Source organism: Macaca fascicularis, chromosome 16 (assembly GCF_037993035.2).
Source record: "Macaca fascicularis isolate 582-1 chromosome 16, T2T-MFA8v1.1".
In the NCBI taxonomy this organism is placed as follows: Eukaryota; Metazoa; Chordata; class Mammalia; order Primates; family Cercopithecidae; genus Macaca; species Macaca fascicularis.
In genome coordinates, this window is record NC_088390.1 from 34,383,350 (window position 1) to 34,406,304 (window position 22,955).

At 49.4% G+C, this 22,955-nt stretch overlaps 2 protein-coding genes across 13 annotated transcripts in view; both read right to left on the reverse strand.

Annotated features, from left to right (window-relative positions):
- Nucleotides 1-20: 20 nt before the first annotated feature.
- Nucleotides 21-5,339, reverse strand: DHRS13 (dehydrogenase/reductase 13). Of its 4 annotated transcripts, none has more exons than XM_005583274.5 (5): nucleotides 5,059-5,339; nucleotides 4,814-4,932; nucleotides 3,720-3,843; nucleotides 3,218-3,529; nucleotides 21-1,136 (listed from the first exon to the last, which is right to left on the reverse strand). In XM_005583274.5, exons 1-5 carry the CDS (start codon nucleotides 5,183-5,185, stop codon nucleotides 685-687), a joined length of 1,134 nt encoding a protein of 377 aa, XP_005583331.2. In that variant the 5' UTR covers nucleotides 5,186-5,339; the 3' UTR covers nucleotides 21-684. The 4 variants fall into 4 exon arrangements, with proteins under 4 accessions (XP_005583331.2, XP_073875000.1, XP_073875002.1 ...); XM_074018899.1 differs by having other exon boundaries at nucleotides 5,043-5,339; XM_074018901.1 differs by lacking the exon at nucleotides 4,814-4,932.
- A 2,321-nt stretch (nucleotides 5,340-7,660) lies between these two features.
- PHF12 (PHD finger protein 12) overlaps nucleotides 7,661-22,955 on the reverse strand; it is a 48,074-nt gene continuing 32,779 nt past the window's right edge. For 6 of the 9 annotated variants that reach the window (XM_074018893.1, XM_005583278.4, XM_074018892.1 and 3 more), the window contains 10 exons: nucleotides 21,498-21,630; nucleotides 19,655-19,819; nucleotides 16,278-16,436; nucleotides 14,877-15,672; nucleotides 13,505-13,630; nucleotides 12,623-12,766; nucleotides 11,187-11,285; nucleotides 9,995-10,077; nucleotides 9,267-9,405; nucleotides 7,661-8,928 (listed from right to left, as the gene is read on the reverse strand). In XM_074018893.1, coding sequence (XP_073874994.1) covers nucleotides 8,594-8,928; nucleotides 9,267-9,405; nucleotides 9,995-10,077; nucleotides 11,187-11,285; nucleotides 12,623-12,766; nucleotides 13,505-13,630; nucleotides 14,877-15,672; nucleotides 16,278-16,436; nucleotides 19,655-19,819; nucleotides 21,498-21,630 — 2,179 coding nt within the window. In that variant the 3' untranslated portion in view covers nucleotides 7,661-8,593. Of the gene's footprint in view, nucleotides 8,929-9,266; nucleotides 9,406-9,994; nucleotides 10,078-11,186; nucleotides 11,286-12,622; nucleotides 12,767-13,080; nucleotides 13,227-13,504; nucleotides 13,779-14,876; nucleotides 15,673-16,277; nucleotides 16,437-19,654; nucleotides 19,820-21,497; nucleotides 21,631-22,955 lie in introns of those variants that run through there. The other 3 variants (XR_012425442.1, XM_074018895.1, XR_012425443.1) reach the window with 3 other exon arrangements.

Genomic DNA, 22,955 nt, shown 5'->3' on the forward strand with positions numbered 1-22,955 from the left:
AGGCAGGAGCGAGCGTAGCCTCCGCGGTCAACGCGCTTTTATTCCAAGGGGCTCCAGATACAGATCACCCCAGCCCTGCATCCGCCCGGAAGGCGTCCCCCTACTCCCATGGGGCACCTCGATACCTACTGCCCTGCCCTGACTCACTTCTCAGCACCCATCTTACGGCAGTCGGCCCTGGCCTCAGACCCCTGGGTTCAAATCTCAGGCCCTCCTCCTACTCACTGTGAGACCTTGGGCAAGTCCCTTAGCTCGGGAGCCTTATTCAACCTCATTAACATGGGGGTAATTTAACTACCTAGCTAGACCGTTGCAAAGGGCTCAATTCACTAATTCTCAATGTTGGCAGTGCATCACATTGCAAACTCCCTGCCTCTGCTCCAGAGCTGATCAGAATCAATGAGGGTAGGGCCTGAAAATACTAAATCCAAATTTCCGAGAAGCACAGGGTCTAGCATATTACCCCCTATCTCTCCATCTGGGGTTACTGTCACTCTCAGGAAGAAATAATCACCCATTATTTCTTCAACCAGGAAAAGAGATGTCCAGGGCACAGCTTGGGGCCCCAGAAAGTAACCATGGAGGTCAAGATAATAAACCCATCAGTGTCCAGGGCATGGCCTGGCACACATCCGAGGTTTTCAAGGGCCATGAAGTGCCATGGAAAGCATCCTGGCCTGAGGGTTAGGAGAGCTGGGTCTCAGGCTCAACTTTAGCCTGAATTCGGTGAGTCATCTTAGACAAATCTGGTGAGCTCTGAGGGCTGGGGTAAGGTTGAGAAACTGTGGGCTCCTCAGGGTGGGTGGTGCTCAGAGAAGATGGGGCCCCTGAGTCCTCAGACTGGGAGTCTTCATCGGGTTCAGCATCCTCCCCAGGCCCAAGCCCTGCCAGCCTCTTGCTGGCCTCCCATAGCCGATGGGCTGCCCGGTCATCTCGGGCAGCTGGAGGCACCTCTTCCACATGGCAGTTGGCAAAATATCTCCCACTGAGGGGCTCGATGCCCTCTTGTAGAGCACAATACAGGGGTGTCTGGGCACCCCCTCTTGGTGCCCGGAGCACCAGCCAAGCCAATGGGCGCAAAAGTGGGCGCAGCCATCCAGGAACATGGCGCAGGAACAGCTCCGAGTTCACAGGCCCTGTAGGCAGGAAGAAAGAAAGGAGTTGGGCTAGGCGCAGTGGTGTGCATTTATAGTCACAGCTACTCCGGAGGTGGAGCAGGAGGATCGCTTGAGCCCAGGAGTTTGAGACCAGCCTGGGCAACATAGTGAAGCTGTGTCTCTTTAAAAAAAAAAAAAAAAGAACAGAGCTAGAAGAATAGGGACAGAATCTGGTTTCAAGGGAACCAGGATAGTATTTACCAGGCATTCGGGACTTCTGCGAGGTGACTTCACTCATTTCCTGCATGAAGCCTCTTCCCTTCCATCCAAACTGCTTGTTCACCTCACATCCCAGATTTTGCTCATGCTGTGTCCCATGCCTGAAACAATTCTCAGTCTCTCTCCACCTTTTCTTCTAGCTCAAGTCCTGTTCCTTGTTTAACCAACATTTATTAAGTACTTGCAGTACACCAGCCACTATTTTGGACATTAGGGATATGGAGTGTAATAGAGGCTTAATAAAGGCTAATTGTGATCATCGCTATTATAATTACTAATAAGCTTTAGGCAGTGACTATCTAAAATGCAGTATGGTAATATGAATACGGCAGATCTTGTTATCCTGGTATAACCTCTTGCATAAGACAAAGTGTGCCTCTGGATCCCCAATTATCTCACTCAGAGTAAAAGTCAGAATGCTTATAGTGAACCTCCCTCCAAACCCTATAGGACCCAGTGCCTCTCTGTGACCTCACCTCTTGCCACTCTCCCCCTTCACTCTGTTCCAGCCACATTAGCCTTTCTCAAGCACACCAGGCCTTAGGGCCTCTGCACTTACTTTTTTCTGTTTTGGAGACAGAGTCTTGCTCTGTCACCCAGGCTGGAGTACAGTGGCGAGATCTCAGCTTACTGCAACATCCACCTCCAGGTTCAGGCGATTCTCCTGCCTCAGCCTCCTGAATAGCTGGGACTACAGGTGCCAGACACCATGTCTAGCTAATTTTTGTATTTGTAGTAGAGACAGGGTTTTCTTTTTTCTTTTTTTTCTTTTTTTGAGACGGAGTCTTGCTCTGTCCCCCAGGCTGGAGTGCAGTGGCGGTATCACAGCTCACTGCAACCTCCACTTCCTGGATTAAAGTGATTCTCCTGCCTCAGCCTCCTGAGTAGCTGGGATTACAGGCACACGCTACCACGCCTGGCTAATTTTTGTATTTTTAGTAGGGACATGGTTTCACCATGTTGGTCAGGCTGGTCTTGAACTCCTGACCTTGTGATCGCCTGCCTCAGCCTCCCAAAATGCTGGGATTACAGGCGTGAGCCACCACACCTGGCCTAGAGATGCGGTTTCACCATATTGCCCAGGTTGGTTTCAAACTCCTGACCCCAAGTGATCTACCAGCCTCGGCCTCCCAAAGTGCTGGGATTATAGGCATGAGCCACCGCTTCCGGCCCCTTTGCACTTATTATTTGCACTGTTCTCTCTTTTTCTGGGCATCTCCCCAGTGAGCCATGTATCTTTCAGGCTTCTGTTCAAATGTCACCTTTATAGATATGTCTTCCTTGACTGCCACACCATATTCCCATTCCATTTGCCCCTCGCCCTGTTTCCTCTTTCCTCAGAGAACTCTTATCACCACTCCTCATTGTATATATTTATTGGCTCTCTCCGTCTCCTCCAAACTAGAATGCAAACTCTGAGGGCAGGGTCTTTGTTTTGTTCACTGCTATATCCCCAGCACTGCAAATAATGCCTCATACAGAGTAGGTACTCGGTAAATGCTTCTTAGATGAATGAAAAATTATTAGCTATCATCATCATCATTATCAGTTCAGTCAGTGCAGATGGCTCCTGGGGGTGGGAATCCAGGTCTTATTCATGGCCATACACCCCCCAGGGCTCAGCACCCAGGCTTGTGCTGTGAGAGGAAGAACCTAAACCAGGAGAGCCTGGTTCCAAGATCAGCAAGGAACAGGTCTCTCCTTGGACTATGCTTTCTTCCTGCTCTGAGATTCTGTGACTCAATGAGGGATTGGGGGTGGGGAGGTCGTAGTGGTGTGAGGGGCACAGGATAGGGCATGGAAAGGAGAGGGGAATCGGAAGCCGAAGAACCAGACCTCACCTGGGTGCGCTGCATAGCAGGTGATGCCAGTGCCCTCAAGCTGGTTGGCAAGCTCCCGGGCAAACAGTACATTAGCCAGCTTAGTGTCAGCATATGCCCGCAGCTCCTGCCGCCAGCCCACCACTGGGCGGTCCAGGCGTTTGAAGTCGAGACGTCCCCGACAGTGGGCAGCTGAGGCTACCACCACCACGCGGCTAGGGGCACATGCCTTCAGGCAAGGCAGCAGCAGATGTGTCAGCAGAAAGGGACCGATGTGGTTCACCCGAAGCAGCAGGTTAAGCGCCTCGCGGGTCCGGCCACAGGAACTGATCCCTGGGGCAGAGGCTAGATGTAAGTGGCTGCTCCAGAAGGACCTCTGCAGCCTTGGCATCCCTATCTATGAGATGGGAGTAGGGGGCATCCTTCCCATGTGTCCACTGGCCCCAGCAGGGCTTCCGCTGGAGGGGGCAGCTGCCCCTGGCCACCCGCCACCCCCCACCCCACAGGGACTGCTGCCCCTCACCGGCATTGTGGATGAGGATGTCCAACCGTGGCTCAGAGCTCAGGAAGGCAGTGGCAAAGGCCCGCACCGAGGCCAGATTGGCCAAGTCCAAGGCCATGAAGATGACCTCATTGTTCCCACTCTCCTGTGGAGCGGCAAGGGCTGGGCTTGTCACCAGGCATCTTTCTCCTCTTCCCTCTCTCCCCAGGAACCAAATTCTGAGAGTTCATCTCCTACTGTTTAATAAAATCTGCCCCTACGTCTTAGAGTTTACTAGATAAGTGTGTGGATTCAAATCCTGACTTTGCCTTTTACTAGAGTGTGACCTTGGGCAAGATACTTAATCTCTTTGGGCCTCAGTTCTCTCACTGCATAAAGGGAATAATAATAACAGTACCAATCTCACCCAGCTGTTGTGAGAATGAAAGGAGTTAACATGTGTAAAATACACTCCAGCAGCACTGGGTAGGTACTTGCTATTATTATCACCTCCTTTCCCCATTACCATTTACCCAAAATCTGTAACAGACTTCTCACTGGTCTCCTCTCACCCGCTCTTGCCCCTCCACTCCAAGCACCACGCAGCCACAAAGGGGTTCCTTCCAAAGGCTATTCTGACAGTCCGGAGCCTACTGAGGGCCGTTTATGGTCTCCAGTGGTCTGTGCTGCCCAATCTATAAAATCCAAGCTTCTCAATAGGCTCTAGAAGGTCCTCTAGCCCCCTCATTTGCCCATCTTCCTCATACTTTGTGCTTCAGCCTCATTAAATCTTTTTCTCAGTTTTTCAGATCAGTCCAGCTCTCTTGCTTACTGAGGGCCTTTGCTTATGCTGTGCCCTCTGCTGTTCCCTTTCCTACTAATCATTAACCCAACTTCTACTGATGCTTAAACGTCTCAGAACTGCAATTAACGGCCTTCAGGAAGCCCCTCCCCCACTCGGCTCTGGTGCGCCTTCCTCGGGTGACCCCGGCGCTCCGTGCACTCCCTCTTCGCGCTCAGCCGCCCGCGCCGCACTCTCCTCCCTGGACCCGGATCCTCCGCAGCCCCTTTGCTGGCTTCTCTGTGTCCCGGCGGGTTCTCGGCTCACGGTCCCACGCGCCCCCGCTGCCTCTCACCTGGCGGAGGTCGAAGGCAGCCGCCTCCCCGCGCTCCCGGCTGCGGCAGGCCAGCACCACGCGCGCTCCCCGGCGCGCCAGCTCCAGCGCCGTCATCTTCCCGATGCCGCTGTTAGCGCCTGCGGACCGCAGGCGCGAGCCGAGCTGAGCCGAGCTGAGCCGAGCCTGGCGGGCTGCTGCTACCGCCGGCCCGGCCTCCCCTCCGCGCGCCCCGCCAGCTCGCACTCACCCGCCTCCGCACTCACCAGTGACCACGGCCGTGCGACCCCGCAGGTTGCCGATGCCGCCGCACGGCGGGGCCTTCACCAGGTTGTAGTAGACAAGCACGTAAGCGCCCAGCAGCAACCCCGTGCCCAGCAGCAGCGCCTCCATGCCGGCCGCGCCTCCCGGCTCCCGCCCAGGCCCCGCGCCGGCCTGGATCGCCGCCAGGCGGCTGCCGATCCGCCCCGCACAGGCCTGGAACGGCGCCGGGGCGCGTCAGCCTCCGAAGGCGGAGGCTGGTAGGAGGCTGGGCAGGGGTGTGTGTGCGTGCGGGTGCTCGCCGGCCCTGCGAGCGCCCCCTAGGCGTGCGTCGGTGTCCTGGGGGCGTGTGCCTCCGTGGACACCTTTGAGGTGCGTGTGTGCACTTGGGCCCTGGGAGCGCCCCCTAGGTGTGTGCCTGTGTGAACACCTGGGTGTCAGTGTCCACGGACACCCTGGGAGTGCATGCTAGGTATGTGCATGCATCTACAACGCTTGTATGTGAATGACCTCCGGGTGTGTATGTGCCCATGGTCCCTAGGATCACCCTTCGGGTTGTGTGCGTGCCTCTCGATCCTGTGAGACCATGTAAGCACCTTGTAGGTGTTTGTGTGCATTCCGTCAGAGTCCCTCCAGGTATGTGCCTGCATCTGTAGTCTCTGCCAATGCATGTGCTTGAATATCTCCATATGTTTACTCGAGGTGTATGTAGCACGGTCCCTCCCGTCTGAAGTCAGGTGTGTACATGAATATACGTGTGTCTTTGAGTCTAGTCCTAGATGCTTTTCCCTCTAGGAACAAATCCTTTTCTTTCTTCCCTTCCTTCCTGTTTTTTTTTTTTTTTTTTTTTTTTTTTTTTTTTTTGAGAGGGAGTCTCCCTCTGTTGCCCAGGCTGGAATGCAATGGCGCCCTCTCGGCTCACTGCAACCTCTGCCTACCGGGTTCAAGTGATTCTCCTGCCTCAGCCTTGTGAGTAGCTGGGATTACGGGTCCCTGCCACCACACCCGGCTAATTTTTGTATTTTTAGTAGAGAGGGGTTTTTGCCATGTTGGCCAGGCTGGTCTCGAACTCCTGACCTCAGGTGATCCGCCTGCCTCAGCAGCCTCACAAGGTGCTGGGATTATAGGCGTGAGCCACCATGTCCAGCTGTCTTTTTTTTTTTTTTTTTTTTGTGATGGAGTTTTGCTCTTGTTGCCCAGGCTGGAATGCAGTGGCATGATCTCGGCTCACTGCAACCTCCGCCTCCTGGGTTCAAGCAATTCTTCTGCCTCGGACTCTAGGGTAGCTAGGATTACAGGTGTGTGACACCACACCTGGCTAATTTTTGTATTTTAGTGGAGATGGGTTTTCACTGTGTTGGCCAGGTTGGTCTCAAACTTCTGAACTTGTGACCCACCTGCCTCAGCCTCTCAAAGTGCTGGGATTACAGGTGTCAGCCTCTGCACTGGGCCAAATCCTTCAATTTTTTATCTTCACATCCAGCCCCCAGCTTCTAGGATTCTTCCCTGTTCTCCCCACACAGGCTAGAGGGGATACTGTTCAAGGTGGCACAGGCAGTTAAGGGGTGTCAGAATTCACTCCTTCATTCCCGCTCTGTATCTCCCTACCTCAGCCCCACTAGTGCCTTCCATGGCTGAAGGGAAGCCGGAAGAGATAGACAGTAAAATCTATTATTGCCTTTCAGGAGGAAATTTGCCTTTGGAATGGTTCTCACGGGTGACAGAGACAGGCAGAGAAGCTCCATCACTCAGTTACAAGTGACCATGATGGCAAGAAGGGTGGGGCCAGCTAGGAACGAATGCGTAAGGGCATTCCAGGGCAGAAGGCCGTTGCCTGAGAAATTCAGTACAACCTGGAACCTGATATTTGGTACTTATGCTGTGCCCAGCAGTGTAGTTAGATTTGGAAATTCTGAGCGGAAGATATTCAAGTTTCTGTCCTTAGGGAGTTCAAAAAGCCCATCAGGACACCGGGAGCAGAGTGATGAAGCCTAGATGGGCAGATGAAAGTCAGGGACAGACCTCAGATTCCGGGGCCAGTTTCCATTGTAGATGCTGTGGGATGAGGCTGGGGATAGAATATTCATTCTTTATCCCTAAGGCAAAATCCTGACACACAAGCAGATGCACCTACACAAACAGTTCTGGAATATACACAGAGGTGCTCTCCATCTGAGGAGGCTGTCCTCAGGAAAACTTCCTGCAGAGTTTTTCACTAAGATCTGGGAGGAAAGCATGAAATTTGGTTTAATGAAGGTTCCCGGGACTTGAGAATTAAGGTAATGCAGCAGACTCATTTTCTGATGAGGAATAGCAGTTGTAGAGAAGCATGACTGCAGATTACATGACTAGAAGTGACATGTCAAGACTGGATTCCACTATCAGTCAGGGTTCTCTGAAGAAACAGCCCCCGCGGCCAGCAGACGCACCCATGTCCTTCCATTGTCCTCCATCCACCCTGGCTCACTTTTCTCCAACACTTCCCCTCCCAAACTTCCCTATGGGAATGAGACCTGTTCAAAAGGCCCCCCACCTGCTAGACCCAGATCTAAAAGAGGGTCTCCTCTGAGGGTGATGACAGGTAGGACAGACAGTCAGAAAACATAATTTGAAGTATTTTTGTTTTTTATATACAGAATACAGGAAAGTTTCTGTAAAGTCTAAAACATTACAATTACTATGTACATTGGTACTGGTTGTGGGGGTGGGAGGAGAGGAGGGAACCAGGGGCAGGAAGAAGAGGAGAGAAGTGGCGAGAGAACAAAAAAAGGAGACAAAACAGGTTTACGACAAAAACATTTTTGCTACAATAGACAATTTGAGAAAACGCTCTACCACATGTAGTACTGTACACGGTTTTTAAAAACATTGAAAAAATGTCATCACTAGATGTATTTACACAAAATCCAAATACACTTTTCCTTATTTGAAATAAAACAGATGGACAGCCAGAAAAAGAATTCATTTCTCATTTGTCCATAATACACAGTAGCTACCTGTAGTGCAACTGCTGCAGAAAGGGAAAATAACGTGGAGGGTGGGAACCATGGAAGGAAGGTGGGTAGCGATCTTTATATTAAATAAAACAATGATATTGTATAGATTTTGCTGTATGAAAACTGTATTTTTTCTTTTAATATAAAACTATTGTCACTGCCACAAAATAGAACAAGTTTCTGATTATTTTACAACGGCGGGCGAGGGGGAGGGAGTAGTAGATGGGTGGGGAAGGGTTTTGTGTTGGAGGAAGTGTCCAGACCATGGGTCTTTCCCTCCCTGCCCACGCTGTTCCTCAGCTCGGGTTTGCCGCTTTCCCATGAAATGTTGAGTACAAATATATGTGCAAATGCCCCCTAGAACTTGAGGAAAGAAAAAGGATTTTTAAAAAACAGTCAAAAGGTTTTCTTCATTTCATGCAAAGATTGTAGTTGAAGCGTTTCTGGTAGAGTATAGAAAACACCCGGGCTTGGTTTGTGTACATTTTTGCATTGCAGGAGTCTTGGGTGGGTGTACAGGCCAGTAGCAGGGTAGCTGCCAGTCCTAGGGAACGGAGTTGGAGCGCAGCACAGGGCCCTGGTGGGGCTTGAGAGAGAGCTTCTCGGCCAAGACCCCATCCTGCAGCAGGCTGGCATCGCCTTTGGGCTGTTTGGTCGCAAACTCAGTGATGCTGAAGACAAACTGCAGGCAGCCCAGCTTGATGTAGCTGCCATGGTGCAGTAAGGCCGTGCCCTCCCAGCCGGCCCCACTGCCCCCAATCAAGCTTGAGCTGCTGGCTTTGCAATTGCAGGGTCTCCGCTGCGGCCCTTGGGCCTGGGAACTCATCATGGCTGCCTCCTCACTTGGCTCTTCATCCTGTTTCTGGTGCCGGCGGCGCCCTGGGAAAAAGGGGGATGGTCACAGAAGAGGAACAGTGAGCAGCCAACCCATGTGGGCTGTTTGCCAAGGTTGGGCTCCTGCATCTCCCCATTCCAACTGCTGCATGACTACGGATGAAGGATGCTCAGAAAGGGTTGGTGGAGTCTGCAATCCCCACAGGTGTGTACACACATGGGGGTACTCAGCACTTGCTTCTCTGTGGCCTGCCCTGGGCCCATGAGGAAGTAGAGCTTGGCCAATAGGACTAAGAAGGCAAGAGACAGACCATGGGCAGCAAGTCAGAACCACCCTGACTGCGGCCTCAGCTTTGTGGCCACAGACCTCTGCTCCAACTTACTGATGACACTCTGCACTTTGGCAACAATACTGCTTGGGGGTGTTGGCGGGGTCTTCTCCGAGAAGTCACATGAATACAGCACATTGTCCACCGTTGTCCCATGCTCACTGTAGTTTAACAGCTCATAATGTTTGGTATTCTGAGGAGGAGGAGGGGAGATAAGATGTGTGGTTTGCTGTGTGAGGCCTGGGGCTAGGGGGAGAGGACATATGGAGAAGGCCGTGCTGCTCTACCTAGGGAGCCCTTACTTGCCTCCCCAGTCATGGCCCCTGTCCTTTCAGAAGGGGGCTGCAGATACCTCCTCAGGGAAGCCTTCCTTCCGGTGTCCCACACCCCCTACTCTCCCAATCCTCCTTCACTCTGCCTTCTCAGCACCGCTCCTCTTGGTGTGATACTCACTGGCCCATGATGATAATGAAATTCACAGGGACACATCCACAGGGCTTGGCTTCCTTCTACGCTGGTCCCCTCCCCTGCTTTAGGGTAGGCTCCCTCTGCTGTGCCTGTGACTAACCTCAGGAAAAATGGTAGCCCTGCTCCTGTGAAGCAGGTACCCCTGGTAGGATGCTGTTTTACATCAAGACTGTCCTCCTCCAGGAATGACAGGGAAGAAAAGGAGAGGACTCCCAATCCCTCTTCCCTCCCCTCAGGGCACTGAGCAAAAACCTACTGCTTGGGAGAGGCCTTAGGTTGGGAAAGCTCCCTCCCACCGCATCTCCAGCCCTCACCTCATCGTAGAATATGCAGGCATGTTTCCCGGACACGTAGTTACAGTGACCATAGTTTGTAAGGCACACATCCATGTCAGCTCCTGCAAGATGGCAGGAGTAGAGGAAAAGGAAGGCAGAGAACAGATTGTAAGGTGCATGTGTCGGGGAGGTGAGACAGGGAGGGAGTTAGCTTCTGGGTTGGCACTAGCAGAGACTTCAAGGGTGAGTAGCTCAGGGCCCTCCCCTTTTATTTTTGAACAAAAACTGATGTCTTTTCCAAGCTCCTGATAAAGAACAGCTGTCCCTGCCAGCTGATCTGCTTTAGAACATGTGGCTGCTACCCAGAAGGGAACAGTGAGCTACTGAAGAGGATGGGATATTTCTATGAAAATACAACAAGAGGGTGCAGAGCCTAGAAAATCATATCACCTTAAAGAAAGGGAAGTTTCTAGGGTAAGGACTAATCTGTCTGTCCTTCTGTACCAGATATAGAACTATCTGTCTCTAGGACTTCTAGGGAAAACAAAACAAAACAAAAAACAGATACAGGGCTAACTGAAGATTGGGTATGTGTGAGCCTATCACTCTTTCAAAGACCACCAGGGACAAAGCATCTGCCTTCTCCTTGGGTTCTTCCCCGCAGTGTTTAAAGTGCCTCCCTGGGCAGTAGTCAGAGCTGACTTTCATCTCTGCTGATGCAACACTGGGCAAAGACAAAGCAAAAGGGCCTGAACAAGGGAAGACAAGGAACTGATCGTCTCTTTTATTTTTGAGACAGGGTCTCACTCTGTTGCCCGGGCTGGAGTGCAGTGGCATGAATAGGATCACTGCCTTGACCTCCCAGGCTCAGGTGATCTTCCCACCTCAGCCTCCCAAGTAGCTGGGACTATAGGCATGTGCCCAGCTAAGTTTTTTGTATTTGTTTTTGGTAGAGATGGGGTTTCACCATATTGCCCAGGCTGGTCTCGAAGTCCTGGGCTCAAGTGTTCCTCCTGCCTCGTCCTCCCAAAATGCTGGGATTATAGGCGTGAGCCACTGTGACCGGCTGATTGTCTCTATTCTTAATTTCTCTTGTCTAGCTATCCACTGGTTTAAAGCAGTCAACTCTGGAAAGGGCTTCCCTCACCCCTTTCTAACTTCTGTGGGTAAGGGTATCAGTCTTTAGGGCTGAACAGATTCAGTGTCTCTCCCAGCTTCCTGGCTGGCTCACCTGTCCCGATGTAGAGGGTTCGATAGCACATGTTCACAGCTCCTCCCAACCCTAAGAGGGGGTAGAACACAGCTCGGGCCTGTACCTCCTTTCTTTGCACTACAAGACAAACATAGGAATAGGATCATTCAGAAACTCAGATCCTGTGATCCAAACATAAACCAACAAAATCTGGACTTTTGGCTCATGGCCTGGAGAAAATCCCGCTGGATGACTCATCTTTCCAAACTCACATCCAACACTGAGCTGCTGCAGGGTAGACTTTCTCTCCCCACCCACAGCATTTCCAACACAGGGTGCAGAGGACCATCTTTGAAGATAGTCAGAGAAGTCAGAGATGACAGTACTCTGTAAGTTCCTGGGCTCCTGGTTGGCTAATCTGGGATATTCCAGCTGGTACTATAGGGAGAACATGGAAAAACAGACCGCATGGACCAGTGTTTCTCAAACTTTAATGTGCATATGAATTGCCTACATATCTTGTTGAAATGCAGATTCTGATTCAATAGGTCTGAGGAGGGGCCTTAGCTCTGCATTTCTTTTGCTGTTTTCTTTAAAAATAGGCAAAAAACCAATGCACTGAGCTCTGCATTTCTAACAAGCTCTCAGGGGCTGCTGATGCTGCTGGTCTGGGAACCACACTTTGAAGCAGCAAGGCTTTTAATGGCCAGTGCTCAGACATACCTGAAACAGAGTTAACCACTTGGGGAAAATTTCCAGAAGGCTGGCCTACGGTTATTCTATTTCTCACCTTGAACTTGAAAAGTTCCTTCTTGGGAAGCCATTCTTTTAAAAATTTTATTTATTTATTATTTATTTAGAGACAGGGTCTCACCCTGTCACCCAGGCTGGAGTGCAGTGGTGCAATCATAGCTCACTGCAGCCTTGACCTCCCAGGCTCAAGCGATTCTCCCACCTTAGCCTTCCAAGCAGCTGGGACTACAGGTGTATGCCACCATGCCTGGCTAAGTTTAAAATTATTTGTAGAGATAGGGTCTCACTGTGTTGCCCAGGCTGGTCTCCAACTCCTGGGCTCAAGTGATCCTCCCGCCTCAGCCTCCCAAAGTGCCGGGATTACAGGTGTGAGCCACTGCACTCAGTCGGAAAGCCCTTCTAATTCAAATATTTGAAAGCAAGTAAGCAGAAAGTACACTACATATACCCAAAGGTACTGGTAGCTGCTTTGCTGTGTCTCAAAGTGGACTTATATATGAAAGAAAGTTACAGCAGACTTCCCCAAGTCTGATAAGAAAGCTGTGGTTGCCATCTTGTTCCTGCTCTCTTCAGAAAAAAACCATGGTGCTTTATTAAGCCCATGAAAAGCACACAAGAAGATTTGAATACTGGAAGCTCAGATTCTCCATGGAGGCAAGGTGACCATTCGCACACGTAGAGGGGAGATCTGATGATGTGGTGACAGGTGTGTACATGCGCACCTTCTGTGTGGTGCCCTCCAGAAGCCAGCTGATGTGTCCCGACACTGCCCGGTGAAGGTTGGACCCGGGAGGGGAAAAGCTGATGTATTCTCTGCAAGGCCAGAAACTTGATCAGCTTCTCGTCCAGCATATTTATCTCGATTTCTATTAGCCAAAGAGAAAGATTAAAAAGCTGCTGAGATGGAAGTGGAATGTGGAAGCAAATCAGGGTCACAGAGCAAATAGTTCGGCATTTCTAAAATCCAGTCAAGTAACTTTTACTTAAACAGCATTGAGTACAGAGCATACAAGGATCTGCAGCTGGGCATTTCACTTGCTATTTGCAGTGAGATGGGTCCCAATGCAGCCTGTGCTGCTGCCTCCTGTAGTTGGGTGAATTGATTTTAATAGTGCTCCTAGAACGGCAGAGTGGAATAAACCACTTGCCTGTCTGTGGGGGAGGGCCTGGATGTCTGATATTGAGACTTGAATTTTCTACCCACCTTGTGTTCACAGAGATCAAGATCTGTCCCTGTTCTCCTGGACTTTAGGGGTTTCCCACAGATGAGGTCCCTCCTTTGGGAGTGAGGATCCTAGTTTTATTCTGCAAATCCAGGTGATCTGCCTAAAGTGATTTTGTTTTTGTCTCACTGGTTCAGCTTGGCTCTGTCCTCCCTCCATCTTTGATTATGTGTATATGCACAGGTAGAAGGCAGAGCTAAAGAAGGAGCTTTCTTTTTCACCCTACCCCCCTATCCAAAAGGATACTCCTCATTCCCATCTCCCCCTAGGCCTCTGGGATCAGGTGCTCCTTCCCTCCCTTTCTGAAATGAGCTGAATGCTGTATAGGAATAGCACCTTCAACATAGCAACCAATGGAACAGCAGCAGCTCATTCACTCACCTCCATTGACATCCATAAATGCTCGAAGTGAGTTGGTGAGGTCCACCATGGCAGTAGAGTTGGCTGGGAAAGAGGGTACGGTTAAAGCGCTTCCTATGGATAACGTGCCGGGGCTGACCTTGCCATCTGGGGACGGAGCAGGAAGACTGTTACTTACGTCGCCTGAGGGAAACTCACCGGTCCAATCCCCCACTGCTGAGACAGGTCTGGATTTCGGACCCAAGGTGATGTTCCCTTCTTGATTCTCAACCCATAGGCTCTGGAACTCCTAGAGCTAAAAACGTGTGGTGAGGAAGGGCAGATGGAATGACAAAGCACCCGGGCACGCAGGAGTCTCCAGAGCACTGGGAATCATTGAAATCCACTGCTCTGGGGAAAGTGGTGGGGCAGCTTCATTCTTTGGGCCATGACCACCTCCCTGCTGCCTCTACTTTTAAATAAGTGGTGCCTGCCCTTATAATTCCTGCCTACTGAAATATGACTCACAGCATGGAAAATCTACCCACACTGGTATTAAGCGATAAACAGAGACAGGAAAACAGCCTGGGAGTGGGGCCATCCTGGGACCAGGGGCCCCCATGCAGAGAAATCACAGTCACCTGGTTACCGAGACTCCCAGCTGACTAGGAGGCCAGCTTCAGTTCAGACGGGAGAGACCACAGGGGGTTCCGGCAGCATCTGAAACCTGGTTCAGATGCCGGGGTCAGCAACCTCAAGGTACTGAGTGCTGTCTGGGGACAGCTGAGAGAGCAGGTCCACAGTAGGCCAAGTACAGACCTAAAGGACCGCCCTTTGGCATGTGGCCCGAGGGCAAGCTTCTGGGCTAGACCAACCCCTGTGGGCATCCCACTCTACAGCTCCTCTGAAAGACAGTGCTGCTGTCTATCCCTGCTTCCTGACATGGAAGTCCATCAGATGAACTCTGAGAATATGCATCAAGCATGAATCCATTCTTTTGTGCGGATCTAACAATACTGAGGCCATCACGCAGAACCTCAGGCTGATCACAGTAATTCCAGAGAGCACCCTGCCTTCTTTTAAGGTGACAGAACAAAACAGGCAGGAGCCTAGGCCTGGAAGGTGTGGGATGGAATCAGGAGACCTGGGCTGTGGTTCCAATCCTGCCACTGACTCCGTAGGTCAATTTAAGGAAATCACTGAAGCTTTCAGAGTCTAAGCAGTCCCATCTATAAACGGGACAAGTTAACATGTGCTTCCTCTTCTATTACGGAAATGGGAGTAAGACAAACAATACAGAGGCCAAAGTCCTCTGAAGTATTCACAGGGATATAAGTGCTTTTGGAATCTTGTCTTATTTGCCAGAAAGAGCATAAAATTATTCCAAATCACCCCAAGGCTGTGCAGCACTCACCTGATGATGGCGCTGGTGAGCTGAATCGTTGGTTGGCTCCTGTGGCCAAGATACCATCTCCTGCTGCTTGGGGGGGAGTGAGCACCCGGGTGGCATTTGGGGGTGAGCCCAGTGGCCTTGAATCTGTCAACGGAGGTCCTATCTGTGATTGGACAGTCTTTCTTTGCAAAGTGCTGGTGTTCTCGATGCTGGCACAAGAGCTGGGAATGGAAGGGGGCAGGCTTGGGACAGGAACCAAACTCCTCTGGGGGCAAGAGCTGGGGTCAGTGGCATTCTCTGTCTTCACAATGATGCCGACGGTGTGGTTCTGAAGGCCCCCAGCCGCTGGTGGCGTGAGGGGCCGGGGCCAGCCTTGCCGGTGTGAGAGGCCTGGTAGGGGGGTGTTAGCGCCTGGAAGTCGCCGGGGGTCCGTGGAATCAGTAGGGCTGCTGTAGAGGTGTGGGCCATTAGCTTTCACCTCTGTGTTCACTGGCCCATTGGCAGTCCCACAAGGGGTTTTCTTGGATTTTTCTGCACAAGAACTGCAGCCGATGTCCTCTAGGGCTGGGGGCTGGTGGGGTGGAGAGCAGCTCAAGGAATTCTGGGTGCTAATCCCTGAGGGGCAGGACAAGGGGTAGTGGGAAGGTGTAGGTGTCTTGTCAGCTGTTTGCAAGGAGGTGGTGATTGAGCCGTCAGTCACAATAACAGGCTTAATATCAGCCTTCTCTGTCTGTTCAGAGTCCCAATGCGAAGGCATCTGCTTAGCAGATAAATGTTTCAATATGCTGCACTGGAGCGCAACAACACTACAGAGCCACTGCAATGGAAGGAGAGGAGAGGAGACGGGGGTGAGAGGTCTGAGAGGTGCTGGTCCTTCCTGCCACAGTGGTTAGGGCTGCAGCAGAGCTGACAAGCAGTTTCCAAGGTCCCATTGCAAATGCTCACAAAAAGTGTGCTTGACTCCTCACAGAATTCCATTTCCATTCCCAAGCAAGACTTGTGGGTACCCTCAGCAGGAAACACACCCTCTGGCCAACAGAGCTTGGGATCTGCATTTTGACTCTGCCTTTAAGGCTTACTTGTGACCAATATTCAGCAAGTACCCCGAGCACCTGTGGTATGTCCAGCACTATCACCTAACCTCTCTATGGGTCTACTCATCTCTTTCTACAGTATAGATTTGACCATCTCACAGTGCACTGGGGTAACAACGGAGAGAAGTAGACCAGTTGCCTTTGTAGATCTCTTACTTGCCTTTGGGATTTGAGTCAGAGGTTCCCCCTGGATTACTCAACTCTTGAGGGGTTAGGATGAGGGTGGGTGGGGACTGGAATAAGAATGACACTGAGGCTACTTCCGATAACAGCTGTGGTGACATGGAAGGAAGATTGGGTTTGGAATCCCAGCCCTGCCTTCACTCACCTCTTGCTGCTCTGCTTGGGTGGCTAAGTGCTCAGAGTTCAAAAGGTGCATCTGTGATTCCTCAGGGATCCCATTGCAGATCAGCTCCCCGTCCCGAATGGCCGCAGGTGCAATGAGAGGGGGTGGAAACTGGTACTGAGATTTTATAGCATCGGGAACCTGTTCAGGATAGATAGGAGGAGGAAGGAGAGGGAGATAGTTCCAACATGTCCAGTTGATTCTGCCCTGGTATGCTGTTCTGTCTGTGGTGCTGGTGCTCAAGGGACCATCCACTCTGGGGTCCGCTGAGGAAAAGGAAGCTCAGAAATGGAAATAGCAGGTGGGGCCTCCACTTTTCTTCATCAAGGTCTAAGGCCTGCAGAACACAGAAACCACTGCGAGCTGTCTTCTGCTTCAGCCTGAAAAGTGTAAGACTGGCACTGGACAGGACTTCAGAGTGGTACTCTGGGTTCTTATTGCTCAGTGTCAAGTTTGGGAGTGGGTGAGCAGTCACTGAGACAGAAACATGCTTGACATGAGGCCTGGCTCATGATAAGCACTCAATTAATGTTAGTTTCCTTCATCCATTCATTCATGACTCATGAAACAACTACAGACGTTTTTGTGCAACAAAAACAGAAGACACACTCTGAATCACACCATGTAAGAATGAAAGAGCCACACAAACAAAGAGTCATTCATACATTCAACCAACATTTATTGAGCACCTCCCGTGTCTAGGCACTCTTCCAAGTTCTAGAGATCCAGAGATGAATAAAACTTAAGACTTGCCCTCAAGAAGCTCACAGTCTAGTGGGGAGATAAACACAGAAATATTATAACACAAGGTAATGGGTTCTAGAATAGAAACATGTCTAAGGTGCTATTAAAAACATAAAGAGGCCGGGCGCCGTGGCTCAAGCCTGTAATCCCAGCACTTTGGGAGGCCGAGACGGGCGGATCACAAGGTCAGGAGATCGAGACCATCCTGGCTAACACGGCGAAACCCCGTCTCTACTAAAAACACAAAAAATTAGCCGGGCGAGGTGGCGGCGCCTGTGGTCCCAGCTACTCGGGAGGCTGAGGCAGGAGAATGGCGGGAACCCGGGAGGCGGAGCTTGCAGTGAGCTGAGATCTGGCCACTGCACTCCAGCCTGGGCGACAGAGCGAGACTCCGTCTCAAAAAAAAAAAAAAAAACAAAACAAAACAAACAAACAAAAAAACATAAAGAGTGCTTATTTTAGTTTGGGGGACAGGAATTTAGGATTAGGGACGATTTTATAGGAAGTCAGTATTTGAGTTGACACTTGGAAGTTGAGAAGGATCTTCCAGGCAGATAAAGGAAAAATAAGGGAGGGGGAGAAGCATGTAAGGCATAGAGATGTGATAGCACTTTGTGGATTTGGAAAACATCCAGAGAACCAACAGATTTGGTGACAAAATCCTTATGGTAGACAAGGGAAGAAGAACTGAAAATGGTTCCCAGAATTTGGTCTGAGGGACTGAGTAGTGATCATTGTTATTTACTTTAATAGGAGACACAGGAGGCAGAGCAGATGTGGAGGCAGAAGACTTTTGGTCTTAGGGAGGTTCATCCTGAGATATCTGTGGGATGGGCAAGCAGATATGAGTCTGGATATAAGGAGAAAGGCATGGAATATGGAGTTGAGAGTCATCACCAAGGGCTGGTGATGGCCTTAGCTGGTGCCATGGGCTTTCTGAGATCACCCAGGAATGAGAGGAAGAGGAATGGAACAGTGGACTAGTCTAAGGCTACCCCTGGGGAAGAGTGAAGGGCTAAGTGGAAGAGAAATTCACAACCAAGATACAAAGTTCTCAGCAGATTTTTCCTGAATTGCTAGAATCAAGCAGGAGAGAGCTGGGGTTCTTCACCAATGTTCTATGGTGCTATAGTCCTCATTTCATTCTCAAACCGTCCAAGTACAAAATGCTTTGCAGGTAACTCATGCCCTTTGAGTTTCCTCACTCGAGAAACACTTAAAAAGCGGGGAGGGGCACCATACAACGACAGGATTTTTATCAAGGTCTCCTGGACTGTTCACTTCAGCAGCCATGTTCTCTGACAAATCTATACGGTGAATTACACAGTCTGGATTACTTTTAGATCTGTTTCACTAAGATGAGGCATACTACTTTTAATATCATCCATCACCAAAATATTTGAATCTAGTTTTGGAAAATCTATGTCTCCACTGACGTGTAAATATTTGCCCAGTTAAGTTTGTTATACAGTTTTCAACAGTTAGCATCTTGTTAGGACTGATACCCAATGAAGGTAATGGCAGCGGTGTGACTGATGTTTTTTTTTTTTTTTTTTAGACAGAGTTTCACTCTTGTTGTCCAGGCTGGAGTGCAATGGCGTGATCTCGGCTCACTGCAACCTCCACCTCCCAGGTTCTAATGATTCTCCTGCCTCAGTCTCCCGAGTAGCTGGGATTACAGGCACCTGCCACAACGCCTGGCTAATGTTTTGTATTTTTAGTAGAGATGGGGTTTCACCATGCTGGTCAGGTTGGTTTTGAACTCCTGATCTCAGGTGATCCACCCGCCTCGGCCTCCCAAAGTGTTGGGATTACAGGCGTGAGCCACCGCGGGTGATTGATTTTAAAGTGTGGCTGCCACCAAGTGGTCATACTTGAGAAGTGCTGGTTTCTGTTAGCACATAAGACTGTGGGATCATTTCAAAAGAGAAAAACAAGTTTATATATGGGTATATAGTGTTGGGCCCTCTAGGTTAACTGAATGAGGGGACTGAATGGTTTAAAAACATCCTCACTACCACCAAATGCTTTTCAAGGGAAATTTTTCTGTCAGTCTCTGTAAACACACTTTGGTCAATGTCAAGTGCATATAAATGTTAGGTATTATTACAGCTATGCTACAATTTGGAGTACTGGTGATATATTAACAGCAGCCTGGAAAAACAGATTTAACTTTTCTTTAGATATTTTCCACTTAAGTTCCTGAGCTGGGATTAGCTCTTCACCTTCCACATGGCTCTTTCTGCTTAATCACCCCCACCTTTACCTTGCCTTGTGGACAGAGACCATCCAACAGAAACAGATAGAATGAGTGTTAGGTGAGGGTGGCGTAACAACAGAGCACATTTGGGTTTGGTGGGATGGGCTGAAGAGTGCTTATCCTTTGGAAAACTAGACACTGGTAGACTTCGAAGGCTAACTTGAGGTTTGGCCCTCATAATCCTGACCATCATCCCCAAGTATTAAAATGAAGGTCACACTCATTACTCACTAGACACCACAAACACATCTCTGGGGCTTCAGTTTCCCTGCCTGTAAAACCGGGACAGTGATCCTCTGTCTAACCCATGATGGCAGGCAGACCACCATCTTGCCTGTCCCTGATTGTGACTCACCTTCAAGCTTCTTCTTTTGACAGACTGGAGCACACGCCGGTTAGGGGGGTGCTTCTTGTGGATTCGGTTCAGGAAGTCCACTTTGACAACATGCTGCGAAATGGTGTCCTGGAAACGATCAAACACCTGGCACCGATTGCTCAGTGTCATATTCTTCTGGTTCAGCTAGGGACAAAGCAGACACAACCCTGTGGTGAGCCTCAAAAGGCACCTCCTGTCCCAGTTAACCCCATTCCCTGTGTTTAAAAACTAGAAGCCCTTGGCCACATGGGTTCCCTCAATTAGAGACCAGGATGTCGGCACTCTTGTCAGAGAGCAAGGGAACATGGACGAGACTTCCTACTCAGCCCTGCCCAGTCCAGTGGAAGAAAGCCAGTATGTTCCCGCTCCCTAGAGAGCCTTAAGGAAGGCAGGAGAAATCAAGCAAGAAGTGCCCTTCCAAATTCAGCCTCTGACAGTCTTCTGTTCCAGCTCAGAGAAGCCTTTGCAGGGTCCTCTAATAGCAGCACAGGTTTCAGAAGAAACATATGCTTTGACCTTTAAGAGACCCAGACTCCCTTCCCAGCAAGGGCCTCTCTCACAGGAAAAGCAGGACTGTGTTCTACATAGGAGCTTGGCTGACAACTGGGTCAGAACCAGAACTCTGTGTGCTCTGCTCTATTCCTACTCCACGGTACCAAGGAGCGTAAGTTAACCCATCTTGGTATCAGTCTTCCTCTACTGGAAAGGAAAACCCTGGATTGCTCTTAGAGGCCAAAGGGAGAAAAGAAAGAAGAGTTTCTGCAATAATATACAGAAGGCATACCGAAATTATGCCACTTTTCCTCTTCTACATCTGGGCCCCTACATTTTAATTCAAAAGAAAGGACCTGTTGTGGCAGCTTCCTAATTCATAAATCAGGAAATACCTTTAAGTGGCTAGTAAAAATGTAACCAACTAAGAAGTTGTCAACTGCTAGAAAGCTGCTCTTTAAGTTTCATATTTGGGTAAACTGCTTATGGTCATTTTTTTTTCTGGTTCATCAGGAAGCAAAACAAGACTAGGAGAGATACAAGGAAGCAAAACAAGACTAGATTTTCCTCCAGAAAAATTTTTGAGTAGCATGAGTCAAAAGAACACAAAGTAACTCTTCTCTTCCACGTGTGCAAATCTTTAACGTGTGCAAATCTTTAACCGAGGTTCCTCTCAGTGTAAGGTCAGCAGCACATTGCCATGAAGGCCAACGGTCATTCCATGGTTATCATCATTTGACAGACTATGTCTTAAGCAGTAGCCCTGTTAATCTGGAAGGTTGCTCTTATGAGGGAGCTCCTCCTCCTCAAATCCTCTCCCATTCAATCTTGTGAGTGACTGTTCTAACTGCCTATAAAAAGATGTCCTAAACTTCTTTTGGAGATAGCCAAGTGACAGCTCTGTTCTAGCCTCAGTCTGGAAAATAAACCCAAGACTCTTGGAAGATAAAGCAATAGGAACCTTCACACCATTATTCATTCAACAGCTTATTTACTGAACTTCATTTGGTGCCTGGGACACACATGCCCCAGACAGCCAACGATTTATTTCCTTAAGGTTGGATCTAATATACTCCCCTTTTAGGGCTGTAACATCAACTGCTTAATTCTCTATAGGAGAAGTCACTTACAAACAGCAAAGCACTAGTGAGTAAAGTCTGTGTGGGTAGCCGAAACAAAACATTGTGAGAAAAAGCATAGCTGAAATATGTCAAATATTTGGTAAATATGTGGTAAACTTGGCACCAAGCTGACCTTAATATGCTTTCTACTAATCAGTCCACGCTCCAGCTATGCCTGTTGATGACTGAATGGACACTGCTGTGCTTACCACTACATGTTCGATGTGATTTGGACACATCCATCTGCCCAGGGGCATGGCAGTGAGCGGCGGCTCGAGGCAGTCCATGTGAAACAGGAGAGGGCAATAGTCACACTGGATGAGAGGAGCCATGCGGCAACTCCTGCAAAAAAGAGATGTAGGCCATTTCTGTGGCAAGAAAAGGAAAATTCAAACTAACTCTTGACCTATGGAACAGCCTCCCCTTCTTAATCCTAACATTCTCCCACATCTTCTTCCAGTGATTCAGTTACACTCATGATTAGAAAGATGGATGGGGCTGGCACGATGGCTCATGCCTGTAATCCCCGCACTTTGGGAGGCCGAGGTGGACGGATCGCCTGAGGTCAGGAGATCAAGACTAGCCTGACCAACACGGGAAACCCTGTCTCTACTAAAAATACAAAAAATTAGCCGGGCGTGGTGGTGGGCGCCTGTAATCCCAGCTACTCGGGAGACTGAGGCAGGAGAATCGCTTGAACCCAGGAGGCCAGAGGTTGCATGCAGCAAGCCAAGATGGCACCACTGCGCTCCAGCCTGGGTTACAAAGTGAAACTCTATCTTTAAAAAAAAAAACAAAAAAAACCAGATGGATGGATTTGGGGGCTCCCATTAGGTTCTCCATTATTCTCTTTTCTAAGAATAATGTGTCTTGTGGGAAAGTGAATGTTTAGTTGGAGTACAGCTAAAGTGGCTGTCAGAGCAGGGATGATCAATGTTCAGTACTCACTAGGGGAAAACAGTGAACTCTGCTCTGATCTCCCTACTTCTTAAAAGAGAGAGGCTACTTCATTAAAAAATCACTAGCAACCTTTCTGGAGTCTTAACTATAGCAAGAAAATATTTATCTTCTGTATGAAGCACTCAGCAGAACTGACAATTAGAGAGGTATGCTGGAAAGATGATTTTGTAATGTATTCATGTAAGCAGGGTTCAAGGGAGGAGGACTAAGCAAATGACAACTACAATTTGTAACTACAATACTTCTGGGGTCCCCAAGATGCACTGGAGCCACAGTTTGTCCTGGCTCAGAGTTCTGCCACTCTACTATCTAGTTCCCTTTCCCTATAGCTTTTGCTGTGAAATACTTCTTTTTGATAGTTACATTCTCTTACTGCTCTGCTCTGACCATAATACAGTACTTCTAACACACCTAAGCCAACAAGTCCAGCTTCAGTAACTGAAACAGCTGGTTTCTGTCAAAGAGATCCTATTTGAAGGAAACCTGTGTCCCAGACACTACAACTGGGGCAGCCCTAGGGGCTTTTGGAAGTTATCCAGTCCAATATACACTATCACAGATCCTTATACTACTTTTAAACTTATCTTAAGTGATTCAAGTTAATGTTTAGTTTAAGTCCAACTCCTCTCGTTCTGGTGTCTAAACACAGTTTTTTTGAGATGGAGTCTTGCTCTGTCACCAGGCTAGAGTGCAGTGGCGTGCAACCT

Bases quoted from the DNA above. Each gene is read 5' to 3' on its own strand.
- DHRS13 (XM_005583274.5), bottom strand. From the start codon at position 5,185: ATGGAGGCGCTGCTGCTGGGCACGGGGTTGCTGCTGGGCGCTTACGTG. The intron at 4,933-5,058 runs GTGAGTGCGGAG...TGCGGTCCGCAG, and splicing joins TCGCACGGCCGTGGTCACTG to GCGCTAACAGCGGCATCGGG. The intron at 3,530-3,719 runs GTGAGGGGCAGC...CCTCTGCCCCAG, and splicing joins CATCCTCATCCACAATGCCG to GGATCAGTTCCTGTGGCCGG.